This window comes from Capra hircus, chromosome 9 (genome assembly GCF_001704415.2).
Source record: "Capra hircus breed San Clemente chromosome 9, ASM170441v1, whole genome shotgun sequence".
In the NCBI taxonomy this organism is placed as follows: Eukaryota; Metazoa; Chordata; class Mammalia; order Artiodactyla; family Bovidae; genus Capra; species Capra hircus.
In genome coordinates, this window is record NC_030816.1 from 6,397,304 (window position 1) to 6,410,081 (window position 12,778).

General features: G+C 37.9%; 1 protein-coding gene across 1 annotated transcript in view; it reads right to left on the reverse strand.

Moving 5' to 3' along the window:
- The window catches only part of LCA5 (LCA5, lebercilin), a 56,732-nt gene continuing 49,485 nt past the window's right edge, over positions 5,532 to 12,778 (reverse strand). Inside the window, exons 4-8 of the mRNA XM_018052900.1 lie at positions 11,183 to 11,320; positions 10,189 to 10,282; positions 9,246 to 9,388; positions 6,914 to 7,046; positions 5,532 to 6,619 (exon numbers count right to left, since the gene is read on the reverse strand). Coding sequence (XP_017908389.1) covers positions 5,769 to 6,619; positions 6,914 to 7,046; positions 9,246 to 9,388; positions 10,189 to 10,282; positions 11,183 to 11,320 — 1,359 coding nt within the window. The 3' untranslated portion in view covers positions 5,532 to 5,768. The remainder of the gene's footprint in view (positions 6,620 to 6,913; positions 7,047 to 9,245; positions 9,389 to 10,188; positions 10,283 to 11,182; positions 11,321 to 12,778) is intronic.

A 12,778-nucleotide genomic window follows, 5' to 3' on the forward strand; every position in this document is an offset into this window, starting at 1 on the left:
TCTTGTCTACTGAAAATATTTTAGGTAAAGAACAGATTTATGCTGATTACTTCAAGGAGCTCCTCTGTAAGTGCTTAGGGAGAATAAATGTTACAGATGTCATTGAAACTAGAAGCAAATATTGAAGCTAAATTTAAGATTTAGAGGGGGAAGTTCTTAGAGAAGAAAAAGACTCTAATACCCCTTTGCTCCCAGATATACCCAGAAGTTTTCAGTATCCATGATTGCCTAGGTAGGTAACTCTTGGGTTCATCAGGATAAAAAAAAAAAATCTGAAATCTGTGATGTCCTGTTTTATATAGATTGGGTGAAAAGTATATCTAGCCAGGATCAATATCACATAACACATGGGACAGGAATTCTGAAATCTGATACTCAGGTCAGTTACAGAGAGGCAAGGCGGCTGCATTTGGCCAGGCTATTCAGGGCGACCCTCGCTCCATGGCCAGGAGGCTTCATGCTGCATTTCAATGCAGTCTTCAGACCACAGTGTGGGCTCCTGATTCCCATCTATTCCTCCTCCATGGAAACGGTTGGTGAAGCAAAACTATGTGTGTAAAACCGCTCCTCCCAAGGGCTGCTGATTCCCAGAAGCAGCAAAGTGCCTCCTGCCAAAGACCGTAACCTCCATGTGGGTCTGTAAAGACAAGAGCCACTTCCAAGATGGCAGATCACAGGGTGAAACAGCACGTTTTACTTTCTTTGGTTCCACATGAACAAGCGTCTCTTGTTAAAGAGAAGTTTGGGGTCTTGAGATAGAAGTAAAATACTGATGAGGTGGTGCTGTCCCTCAGCTGACATGCTACAGTTTTATTTTCTTGAGATTACATCATCTCATTCATCCTCACAATACCCTTGTAAGATATGTTCTGTCCTATTTTGCATCTGAGGAACCTTAAGAAAAATTGTTTGACCAAAGTTGTAAGCAGTTTAAGTTACAAACTCCCAACCCCAAAACCTATGTTCTTTCTCCGCTACCCTGGCCACTTACTTCTAATTTTTGTTCTATTCTGGATTAAGATGGAATATCTTTGTTTTCTATCGATGCAGATTTCACAGATGTAGTATTTGTATGAGAAAATATGTATCTGGATGTCTAAACCTTTTCTATAAACTCTAAAGCACAGTTTAAATGTCTTGTGACTCATCTATTGCTGAAACTGCTCACCTTTAACAACAAAATGAACTTCATAGCAAGATCTTATCCCCAAAATGGCTTGTTCCTAGGAATAAGGCTTGTTGAGTAAATAACTAGCACTAGTCCACTAAGAACCTTCCAGTATTTTTTTTTCTGTGAAAGTGTTAGTTACTTAGTTGTGTCCAACTCTTTGCAACCCCGTGGACTGTAGCCTACCAGGCTCCTCTGTCCAGGGAATTCTCTTGATATTCCCTTCTTCAGGGGATCTTCCCAACCCACCGATCAAACCTGAGTCTCTTGCATTGCAGGCAGATTCTTTACCATGTGAGCCACCAGGCAATAGCCATTAATTTTTAACAAACTGGGCAATGCAGGAAATATGGTTCTTTTTATGTGTCCAAAGTGTCATCAGAGAAAATGCCTTCCCCATTCCACAGCAATGCTGATCATTCCATGAGGAGATGTAGTAGGGTGTCTACCTCCCCCCTGCCACCAGCCCTACAGGCCAGCACGTCACATCAACTAGCCAAGCAGACCTTTGCCAAAACTACAGGAAAGATTTTCTCTTTTTGAGGTACGTGCGAGCTGAAGAGATGCTGTGGCTTGATGCTGCTAATTCCAATACTATTAGCAAACGTAGAATTAAAACTGGAAATGATACCCAGCAAGGCTGAGAGGTGGACAGAGTAAGCACTCCTATTTTAACCTCCAGAGCAAACTACATTTTCTTGAGCCTTCCAGATTCAAGCCAAAATAATCTCCTGGTTCATAACTTTAGGTATCTGTCTTTTACCACTTAAAAAGTACTAATGCAAAACTCTTCCTAAAATATTCTATTTCTCTGGATGTAAACTGAGACTAGTGAATGCAGTCTATTACCTGTGTATGATAGACTTAGCCCATATTGCAACCTGTTAGTCTCAACGATAAAAGGACAGCAATAAGAACCTTCTTTAGAAAAAAACTGTGAGGATTCAATGAAATAGGGCATGTACATTAAAAATGCCAGCCGCCACATATAGAATTCAACAATACCACATCATTCCCCCTTTCCTCCATTACCTTTCCAAAATATCAACAGCTTGAGCATCAGCTAGTTCTAAGTGTTTTTCATGTATCAACTCATTTAATGTATGCAAGTACCATGAGCTAGAGACTATAATTAGCCCATCTTATAGAGGGAAAGGGCAGTATCCAGGGACACACACATCGAGGGAGCTCTGGGACACAAATTGTCACATTAAGTGATTGAAGTCCTGGGTTTTTTGGATTTCATTGTTGTTTTATGAAGCTAACTCTCACTCCTCTCTATGTCACTAAACCTGTCTTCAGAAAACCTTTCCAAAATTTAGCTATTCTACTCATTTGTAGATCAGGAAAGCAGCTCATCAATCATGTTGCATGGTCAGTGCTGAATACAGTAAGGGATGTGTGAAGTGCAGGCCTAAGAGGCACGATCTATTTGGTGCAGATGTCTTCTCTTAATTCAGAGGTTTAGAAGCTCTTTTTGCTTATATTGTACTCAAAGTATAGTGTCAGTCTATCACGTACACATCTATGCTCTATTTCTTTCCAATTATTCCCTCAAGGAAACTCTCTAAACAGCTGTGACGACAGTTGATGTTTACTGTTTGTCAGGTACCAGGCACCCTGCCAAACCTTAACCCAAGTATTTACTCCTCATAGCACGTCTGACTCTTTGTGGCCCCATGGATTGTAGCCCACCAGGCTCCTCTATCCATAGGATTCTCCAGGAAAGAATACTGGAGATGCCCTTTCTACTCAAGGGCATCTTCCCAACCCAAGGATTGAATCCGTATCTCTTGCATTAGCAGGCAGATTCTTTACCACTAGCACCACCTGGGAAGCCCAAGCAGGATTATAAAAGACCAGTGAGTGCTAAGGAACCCAAGGACACCTAGGGAGTGGACAAAGGGCAGGGGTGGCCTCGCTCCACGTCCACACTGAGGGTGGGCAGGGCCTGACTCTTCCTGGCACCTAACGCTGAGCAGGGCACTCTCAGGAAGCAAACAGTTAATGAATGAATACATGCCATGCCCTTCACAAAAGTAAAAAAGCACTTTCAAGTGATATAAAAGGGGACTTCGATGTGAAAGGGGCACTTATTGTGCAGAAAGAAAAAACGCTGTAAGAGCAGATCCTTTCTTGACAAGTTATGGTAATTTCTTTAATCCTAGAAAGTCCACACTGTCACAGTAATATGAATTTCCCAACCCTTTTTCACTAGGCAGACTTGCGGGCTCTACCCAAGTAACACCCAGCCCAGGACAGCAGAAGTGAGGCATGTCTGAAAATGAGGTGGAGAGGAGGGTCAGAACAACAGCGAGTCAGCCATGAAATGGGTTTATGACTCAGTTTAATCCTCCTTACCTTTGAATATTATGAGCAATATATGCCATTATGATAGCTATTAAGGGTGAAATGAATAATTAAAACTAATTATCTGATAAGACTAAGCATACTATCTAACCTGATTTAAGGCAAATTCATCTACTTCTACTAAAAATACTGAACAGGAAAATTAAAAAGGTGAATAAGGAAATAAAAACCCTTCAGGTCTTATTTCCACTATATATTTCCTAAGTGACCTAAGGAAAGTATCATTCAAACAGAGTCACAGTGTATTTTAAATTTTTATTAGTAAGAGTTTGGAGTACAAATAAAATTAGAATACTTTTGGCTGAAAAATTAGCAGCTATGAAAAAAATTAATATATAATATTGTATCAAGAACTGCATCACAAAAATACTGCAGTTTACATATATTAGAATGATTTACAACATAGTAAATGCTTATTTATATCAATCCAAAAATCTCTTTATAAAAAAATTTGATATAGTTTAGCACTTTTGAGAGATTCAGTTCCTAATAAGTAACAGGAACACAATTTAGAAGATGTAGGTAGTACATCTTGTAATTGGAGACCTAACCAGTAAGTCTTGTCAGATAATTATGAAATTATATTCAATAATCATTTATAAGAACTCAAGATAGAAACTCTGATTCCCTGATCAGTATGTATGCTTGGCATCAGAAATCCTACTATGAACAAATATGTAGCAAATTCTTGAAAACTACAGTTCACTTTAGAATAAGTGCCAGTCACCACCTGTTCTTTCCCTGACACACAGTTCCCACCACTCTTCATTTGCACTGCCTCTTCTCCTAGGCTGGTGGTATATTTCTGCTTCTTAAAGACCAATCATGCCCAGCATAATCCAAGGTCATCGACTCCTCTGCAGCTGAAGTGGGCTGTGAAACAGCAAAAAGAGCCCAAACACTTTTCAACAGAAAAATCATCCACCCAACTCAGCAAGGGAGGAGCTCCATCTGTAAAACGCTTTTCACCAAGGCTGCTTTAAAACTAGTCCTCTTAAGTCCAATGGTATCACATGATCATTGTCTCTTTGGTTTGACAGTAAGTTCAAATCTTGAAGTACATGTTAAAATTTCCAAGTTATGTTACTCTGAGTTGAAAATCTTGCTCTAGTGGGATGAAATTTCTTCCATTCTGTGCATTTGGTATGACATCTCACAATCAATCACTGAGATACAAAGAGCGTTAGGAGTTCAAGGAGAGGAATTACTGATTACACTTCACCGGAGCCTCTGGAAGCCAAGACAGGGAGTGCGTCATTCCTGCGAACAGAAAGACGGCTTCTGAATTCAACCTGATGAGTTAGCACAGCTGTAGGTAAGTGATGTACTGAGACTCTGTCACTGTGAAATGAGTAGCATTTAACTGTGGTTACTTCCAGAAGAATGGGAAATTCCCACGTTGTCACCGTTTCCACTTTAGAGTAGCTCAGCCTTGGCATGTTAGAAAGGGACCCCCTTCACTCCTAGTCGCAGTGGAGAGGTTCCTAGTGGCACCAGCTCCCCACTTCTGGTAACTGCACTTCCCTACAGCACCTCTCGCTCTTCATTTCCACGCAACCATCAGCGGGAAAACTGTATTTAGCTCAGTGAGGACAGGACCAAAAATAATAGGGATAAAACAGAAAATGAATGTGTATGCCAATGGAGTAAAACTCCTCATAGAGCTGATTCAAGAGGTAAAACCTATTTGCAAAAAGGAAGTGAGATACATCTCTATTTGCACAAAGAAAGTAAGATACATCTCTATTTTCGGTTTCATTCAAAAGAGCCTCCTTCCGTATCGGCAAACTAGCTATGTGGTGTGGTATGAGCTACTTTTCACTGTATTTATATACTAAAAATTATTCCTTAATAAGGACTTTTTAATACATTAATAAAAATATATTAATAAAATATAATACAAGAAAATATACATTAATAAAATATATTAATAAAAATATAATACATTAGTAAAAATATATTAAAAAGTCCTTATTAAGGAATAATCTTTAGTAATCTTTAGTATATAAATACAGTGAAAAGTAGCTCATACCACACAGTATAGCTAGTTTGCCGATATGGAAGGAGGCTCTTTTGAATGAAACCGAAAATAGAGATGTATCTTACTTTCTTTGTGCAAATAGAGATGTATCTCACTTCCTTTTTGCAAACAGGTTTTACCTCTTGAATCAGCTAAATACGGTATTAAAATATCTTAATAATAACAATTGGAAAAAGACATTCTAGTCAGTCATCTCAGCACTACTTCTTCAATTTCATCTTCTACAGAATCAACTGCTTTTACCGCTGGTTTACTGTTTGCATGTCTTAATCGGTGTCTGCTTGGATTAAAACTTCTTCCTTTGCTGAGGAAAGAGTCATCATCATCTCTATGTTCCCTATCCCAGCTGCTTTTATCCCCAGGGAGAAAATTTAGAGAGTCACAGTCTTCTTTAGTGGCAGCCAGAGAACTTGGGTCACTGCTTTTGGAGGAAAGGCTGCTGCTGCCACTGGCACCAAACAGCAGTTCCATCAGGCTGGCTTTTCTTTCTCGTCGGGTAACTGAATCTATACCGTCTTTACTAAATTTCTCTGTATTATTTCCTGAGAAACCCAAAAGGTCACTTTTTTGGCTAACTGGATTTGACCTCACTGGTGTTTTTGCAAATGAAGGCACATAGCTACCAAACACAAGCTCAGCTGGAGAGGCTGGGCTTCGAGTACGGCCTGGATCCTGACCATCTTCTTTGGTCATTGAAAGACTGAGGTCTTGCAGATGATGCCCGTTAAGTAATCTCTCTGAGGATCCAGAGGACATGTGTGTTCTGGGGTTTCTCTCTGGGGAACGCAGTTTTGGTTTCAAGTCAGGAAGCGATGGCAGCAAAGGATATTTTACATTCTGAGAGTCTTGTTCTCTGTTGATTTCATTCAGTTTAGCAAGTAGCATTTCTCTCTTTAGCCTCCCTTCTTCCAGTTTATCAATTTTCTGAACTTGGTACATTTCCACTTGGTATTGTCCAGTTTCCAACACTGGCTTTCCTTCTCTTTCCAACAAAGATGTCTTTTGCTTTGGCATTTTAGCAAGTTTTTCTCTTTCCCATCCTGTAAGAAATCAAATTTTTAAAATGGGATTTTATAGTAGTATTTTCAAATAAGAAAACAACTCTCATCTTAATTTACAAACCAGTTTCAGCTAATTTGTGTATGCTCAGCACACTATAAATTTCATTTTTATACTTGATATTCTGGGTTTAAAAAGCATACTTAAAGACTTAAAGTCTTCATTCTTTTTCTTTCCTTCAAAACTTCATTCAGATGTTTGCGACTCTTGATAAAGGGGATATTAACCCTTTCTTTCCCAAGGGATGTTTACTCATCATTTGCTTAAGCTCTTACCATTCTCCAGCTTCTCAACATCCTGTTTCACAACACGGAGTCCTTGATCTTTAGCAAACTTGTCTTCTCTTTCCACAGTTGGGTTTAGAATCCCAACTTCTCCAAGATTATCTCTCTCTTGAGATTCCATATCCTATTATGTGTTTAAAAAAAAAAAATGCAAAGTTCACATGCCGGAAAAGGGGGAAAAGTAAGTATCATAAATTTATCTCCCATTAAGCATATCTCCCATTAAGCAACTAAGTTAGAAATTAAAGCAAATTTTCCATTTCCAAAGCAGCAAGCCACAGGTTACCACCTTTGAAAGATTTTCACAAGCACGCAAAATTCTTTAGTTAAAATTTTTAAAGAGGCATTTGGAAGACATATCAGAACCAATATCCTACATAAAATTCTAAAGTGCCCTTACTTCATACATTTCACAACAAAATCTGATGAATTCAGTTAACAAGAAAAGGCTATTCATCAACTATTAAAGGCCCAAGTGACGCACTCAATCTTTCAAGTTTATACTATGCCCAAGGCCTCCAATTAGTAAATCTCATAACATTTAAAATCAATTAAAAATATAAACTTAAAATGTATTGTTTCTCATAGTCCCTTTCATATGTGTGTGTGATTTTTCTTAATAAAAGTAGAATATATAATTAGTGGACATGCAGAAGAAAGAACTGTCTCCTAGTACCCATTTCCTCCTCCTTCCTTTTAGTTACAGAATCCCTTGAGTTTCAGCAGAACATAGGGCTCCCTAACTGGAGGTCTTATTTGCTAGCCTTCCCCTGAAGCTAGACAGGACCAGTGGCAAGTGAGTGGAAGTACATATGCAACTTCTGACCACATTTATTTAAACAAAAACTGCTTGCCCTGCACTTCCTCATTCCTCCTTCTCCCAGGTGTGGTAAGCCAATTCCAACCACACAGATGAGGGTACATTCTTTGTGACTAAAAAACAGGCCAAGAATGGCTACCATGGAACAAAGGTGTCCACCCATCCTGGACTATCCCCTGACCTTCAGTTTATTACAAGAGAAAGTGTCTTGAATCTTGCTTGCACCACTGTATTCTGGGTCTCTTTCCAATAGTAACAGCTCCCATCTGCTGGGACCCCTTAAAGTTACAGGATAAGCTTCCTGATTAGTTACTACCACAGACCTGAAGGGTAACCCGCCCTTGTTTCATAGATTAGGAAACTGACGTTCCAAGAAGTCATACAAGTCACTAAAATGTTAGAATCATAATTTAATTAAAAAGCAGCGCTAACTCCAAGGCCACATCCTCTCTTTCACCACACCAGACTGCTGCTGCTTGTGCTGACTCTTAAAGCATTTTTTTTTTTTTTACCTTTCTAAGATTAAGAATTACTTTGGTATTCTACGCTTTACCTTTAAAATAAATCAACATGATCTAGTCTTGATGGGCTTTCCAGGTGGCACTAGTTGTAAAGAACCAACTGCCAATGCAGAAGACACGAGAGACGCGAGTTTGGTCCCGGGGTTGGGGGGATCCCCCGGAGGAGCGCCTGGCAACCCACTCCTGTATTCCTGCCTGGAGAATCCCATGGACAGGAGCCTGGCGGGCTACAGTCCATGGGGTCGCTAAGTGGGACACGCTGACTTAGCACACACACACAGTTTCAATGATATTCAAACGTAGAAAGAAAAGAGATACCATCACTTATATTGTAAAACGAAATAAAGGAAAAACCTAGAGTATAGACAGGAACCAACTCAGTCCATCCTTTTTATTTTATACCACAGGAGGAGATCTCAACTGTAAACACCGAAGACAAAACCCTATTAGAGAAAAGGACCTTTCGGTACTCAATGAATCCTTTTTAATGAAGATCCAACACAGAGCTCCTGAATGCCACTCTAATTTGAATGACATAAAGTCAGATTCTACTGCAATTACTTGGTTCAACATTCATCTAACCTATAAAAGTCTCTTATGCAGGAGGCCAAAAAAATAGTCAAATTCTAACAGATCATTTGAAAGCTACTATAGTTTGCTGTTAAACACAAAAGCAAGAAGGATTTTGAGAGACTATCTGGTAAGAGACATAAAAGGTAAGACACTTAAAAACTTTTCTTCTTTCTCCAGCCCAGAAAGTACAACCTTTCTGAAGCACCTGAAAGATAGTGTTAACTGACAGTCAATCCAAAGGAGTTTAATAAAATGCACAGATGTTACCTTTTTCCTTATAAAAGGCTAGCTGCATATTTATACAGCTACAGCACTCACTCCATTGCTGAAATTTGTAAATGTTTGATATTGTGTATTTAGGAATACTTTACACCTAGACTTTAGTACCTAATCATATTGCTAAACTCACCAAAGAAAGACGTTCAGGTTCTTCCCTTTTGTTTTCATAACACAGAACTGTCTGTGGTGTTATAGGATAGTCCTCCAGCTTGAAGTCGTCACTGGTTTGTATTCCTTTTGTACACTGGTTTGTAAAATCACTCTGGCATGCAGCTACCATGAAAATTATAAAAGAATTTTTCTAGTCGTACAGTGCTAAGATATATGGAATTCAGCTGGTATATGTTCACGCTCTACATGAGATAATGCATGTTTCTCAGCTCCATGACTACTCACTATTACTATTTTTTCTTTTATTTCTAGGATTTGCTGGCAATTTTGTGACTTAATCCCATGGATGGACGAGCCTGGTAGGCTGCAGTCCATGGGGTCGTGAAGAGTGGGACACGACTTCACTTTCACTTTCACTTTGTGACTTGAAGACAGTTCTGAGGAATAAATCCTATTAAACTTTTAGGAAGTTTATGTTTTTAACTCTTTGGAATTCAGAGAAAAAGGAAATTTACACTTTTGTTTTTTAAAAAAAGTATGGATATGCATAAAAACACCAAAGTATTTATGAGTGAAATGAACAACAGCTGGGATTTCCTCTAAGGTAGAAAAAAAGTAGACAAACTAGATGAAATAAAATTAGTAAAATGTATAACTGTTAAAAGGCAGGTAAGCCATAAATAAAGGTTCATTATACTATAATCTCCCATTTAGGGTATGCTTATATTTTTTCATAAAAGATAAAAAAATAACATATTAAAAATTTTTTTAATTATGTAAAATAATTTTAATGACCTCAAGGGAAAAAGCTGAGAAAGTGAAAGATTTCTGAAAAGTACCTATAAGGGAATTTAAATTTATTTCAATAAAGTTTTTTCCCCTCAGCTTCCTTCTACCTAAACATTAATTTATTTTATTAATAAGAAAAACTGCAATATGTCTTTCAACAATAACTACTATACCATTTTTTCTTGATGCAAATTCTTTTTCTTTCTTTGAAGTCTTTGGCAGACGATGAGAATATCTGTTTTTTATGTCCAGTTCTCTCTCCTTTTCCTAAAAACAAACCCAATATAATTAAGAATGTATAGAGTTTCAGTTTAAAATAAAAGTCCTCATCTTGTCCACTGGTATTTTCCTCATCAAATTGGAATACACCCAGGTGCAGCTTCCCTTTGCAACTACCAACTATAGAAAGGAATGCTTTTAGGGCATTTAGGTTAGGGTAGACCAGTGATTCTCCATTAAAAATCCGATACACACTAGCAGTCAAGAAAATCAGAATAAGGCAAAAGTCTTTTTCTACCCACTCCTATTGCCTTCAACTGACTTCCAGGCCTAGCCTCAGAGATAAAGAATTTAATTAGCATCTCTCAAATTTGGGTTCCAAATTAATGATGAGTTAAAAATTAGACCATTTTTTAAAACACAAGTGTTCTTCACCATTTTGCAGCTAAGACTTTCTCTGAAAATTTGATTAACAAAATGAAAATTCTATGAAAGATAACGCATAAATGCTTTAAGTTGTACAATATGTCAACCCATCAGTGAACTTTGGGTAGAATTAAGAACATCTACTTCAACAAAATTAAATAATTTGAATGTTTCCTCTAAATACTATGAAAAGAAAGGGCATTATTTGAAATAACTTTAAAAATAATCAATCATGGGGTTATATGAGGAAGAACATTGGATTATTCAATCATGGAACACAGAAAGACTCTAGACCCATAATTTTTCTTCCAGGATTCTATAACATTTTTCAGTTGTAGCATTCCTATCTACATCAGTGAATCTAATGTTTCATTTTTAGTTACAGTGATTATATTAATAAATCTTTTCTTTATAAGTGTCAAAATCAAAGTTCCAAATATAAATGATAACTGTTAAAATACTGAGTTTTCATCTAAGACATATCATGGGGAGAAATGATGCAATTTAAAATAAAATGCTTACCTTTAATTTGTCATATAGTCCTTGTAGCTCCTTTTGAAGAAGTTTATTTTCATCATGAGCCTCACATGCCCTTTTCCTTTCAGCAAGCAACTGTCGCTGCAAACTGTTAGTACTTAGCTCAAGGTTTCTTGATAGTTCCTATGATATGTATATAAATACATAGAAAAAAGTACTTTAAAAATAATTCAACAGTAAAATACTGCACACAGTGTCAAAATGACATTTTCTGTGGTACCAAACAAGACACATAAATTAGACTGGGCTTCGTGTTCATAAATATACAATGAAATGGAACACAGATTTATCAACAATTTAGTAAGATATTTAGCCTATTATTTCACTTACTGTATTTCACAATGATTTATACATAAATGCTGCATGAACAATACATGGATAGTCATTTAAATTGGGAGAAAAAGACAGCAAAAAGATGTGATGAGAAACACTGGCTTTGGGAACCATTGTTTAGCAAACAGAAACTGAGACAGCTGTGTAAAATTACACAGCACTATTCAAGGTGCAGAGAGCATCATCCCAGTTTTTACTTATTTCAGCTCAAAAGACATACGAGATCAAAGTGAAAGGATGGAATATGGTATTTTAAGCAAACAGAAATCAGAATAAAGTGGCACAGTTTTACTTATATCAGATAAAATAAACCCCAAGCCAAAAAAGGTAACAAAAAACAAAGGTCAATGATAAAGTAGTCAATACATTAAGAACATATCATAACATATACACTATCAACACCCAAACAATGAAACATATTAAGCAAATACTGATAGATATTAAGGGAGAAATCAACAATACTATAACAGTAGGAAACTTCAATACCACACTACCAGCAATGGAAAGGCTGTCCAAACAGAAAATCAACAAGGAAATGTTGGAACCATACTTTATATCCAACAGTAGCAGAATACTTATTCTTCTCGAGTACACATGCAACATTCTCCAAGATTGATCATGCTGATCACAAAACAAATCTTAGCAAATTTAAGAATGAAATCATACCAACTATCTTTTCTGATGACTTATGCTTGTGTGCTTGTGCTAAGTCACTTCACTCATTTCTGAATCTTTGCGACCCTATGGACTGTAGCCCACCAGGTTCCTCTGTCCATGGGATTCTCCAGGCAAGAATACTGGAGTGGGTTGCCAGGCCCTCCTCAGGGGATCTTCCCGACCCAGGGACTGAACTCTTGTCTCTGCACTGACAGGCAGGTTCTTTACCACTAGTGCTATCAATCACAAGAACAAAGTTAAAAGATTTAAAAACGTGGAAATAAAAGAACACAGTTCAGTTCAGTTCAGTCGCTCAGTCATGTCTGACTCTTTGCGACTCCATGAATTGCAGCACGCCAGGCCTCCCTGTCCATCACCATCTCCCAGAGTTCACTCAGACTCACGTCCATTGAGTCAGTGATGCCATCCAGCCATCTCATCGTCTGTCGTCCCCTTCTCCTCCTGCCCCCAATCCCTCCCAGCATCAGAGTTTTTCCAGTGAGTCAACTCTTCGCATGAGGAGGCCAAAGTACTGGAGTTTCAGCTTTAGCATCATTCCGTGTTGGAGAAGACTCTTGAGAGTCCTCCAAC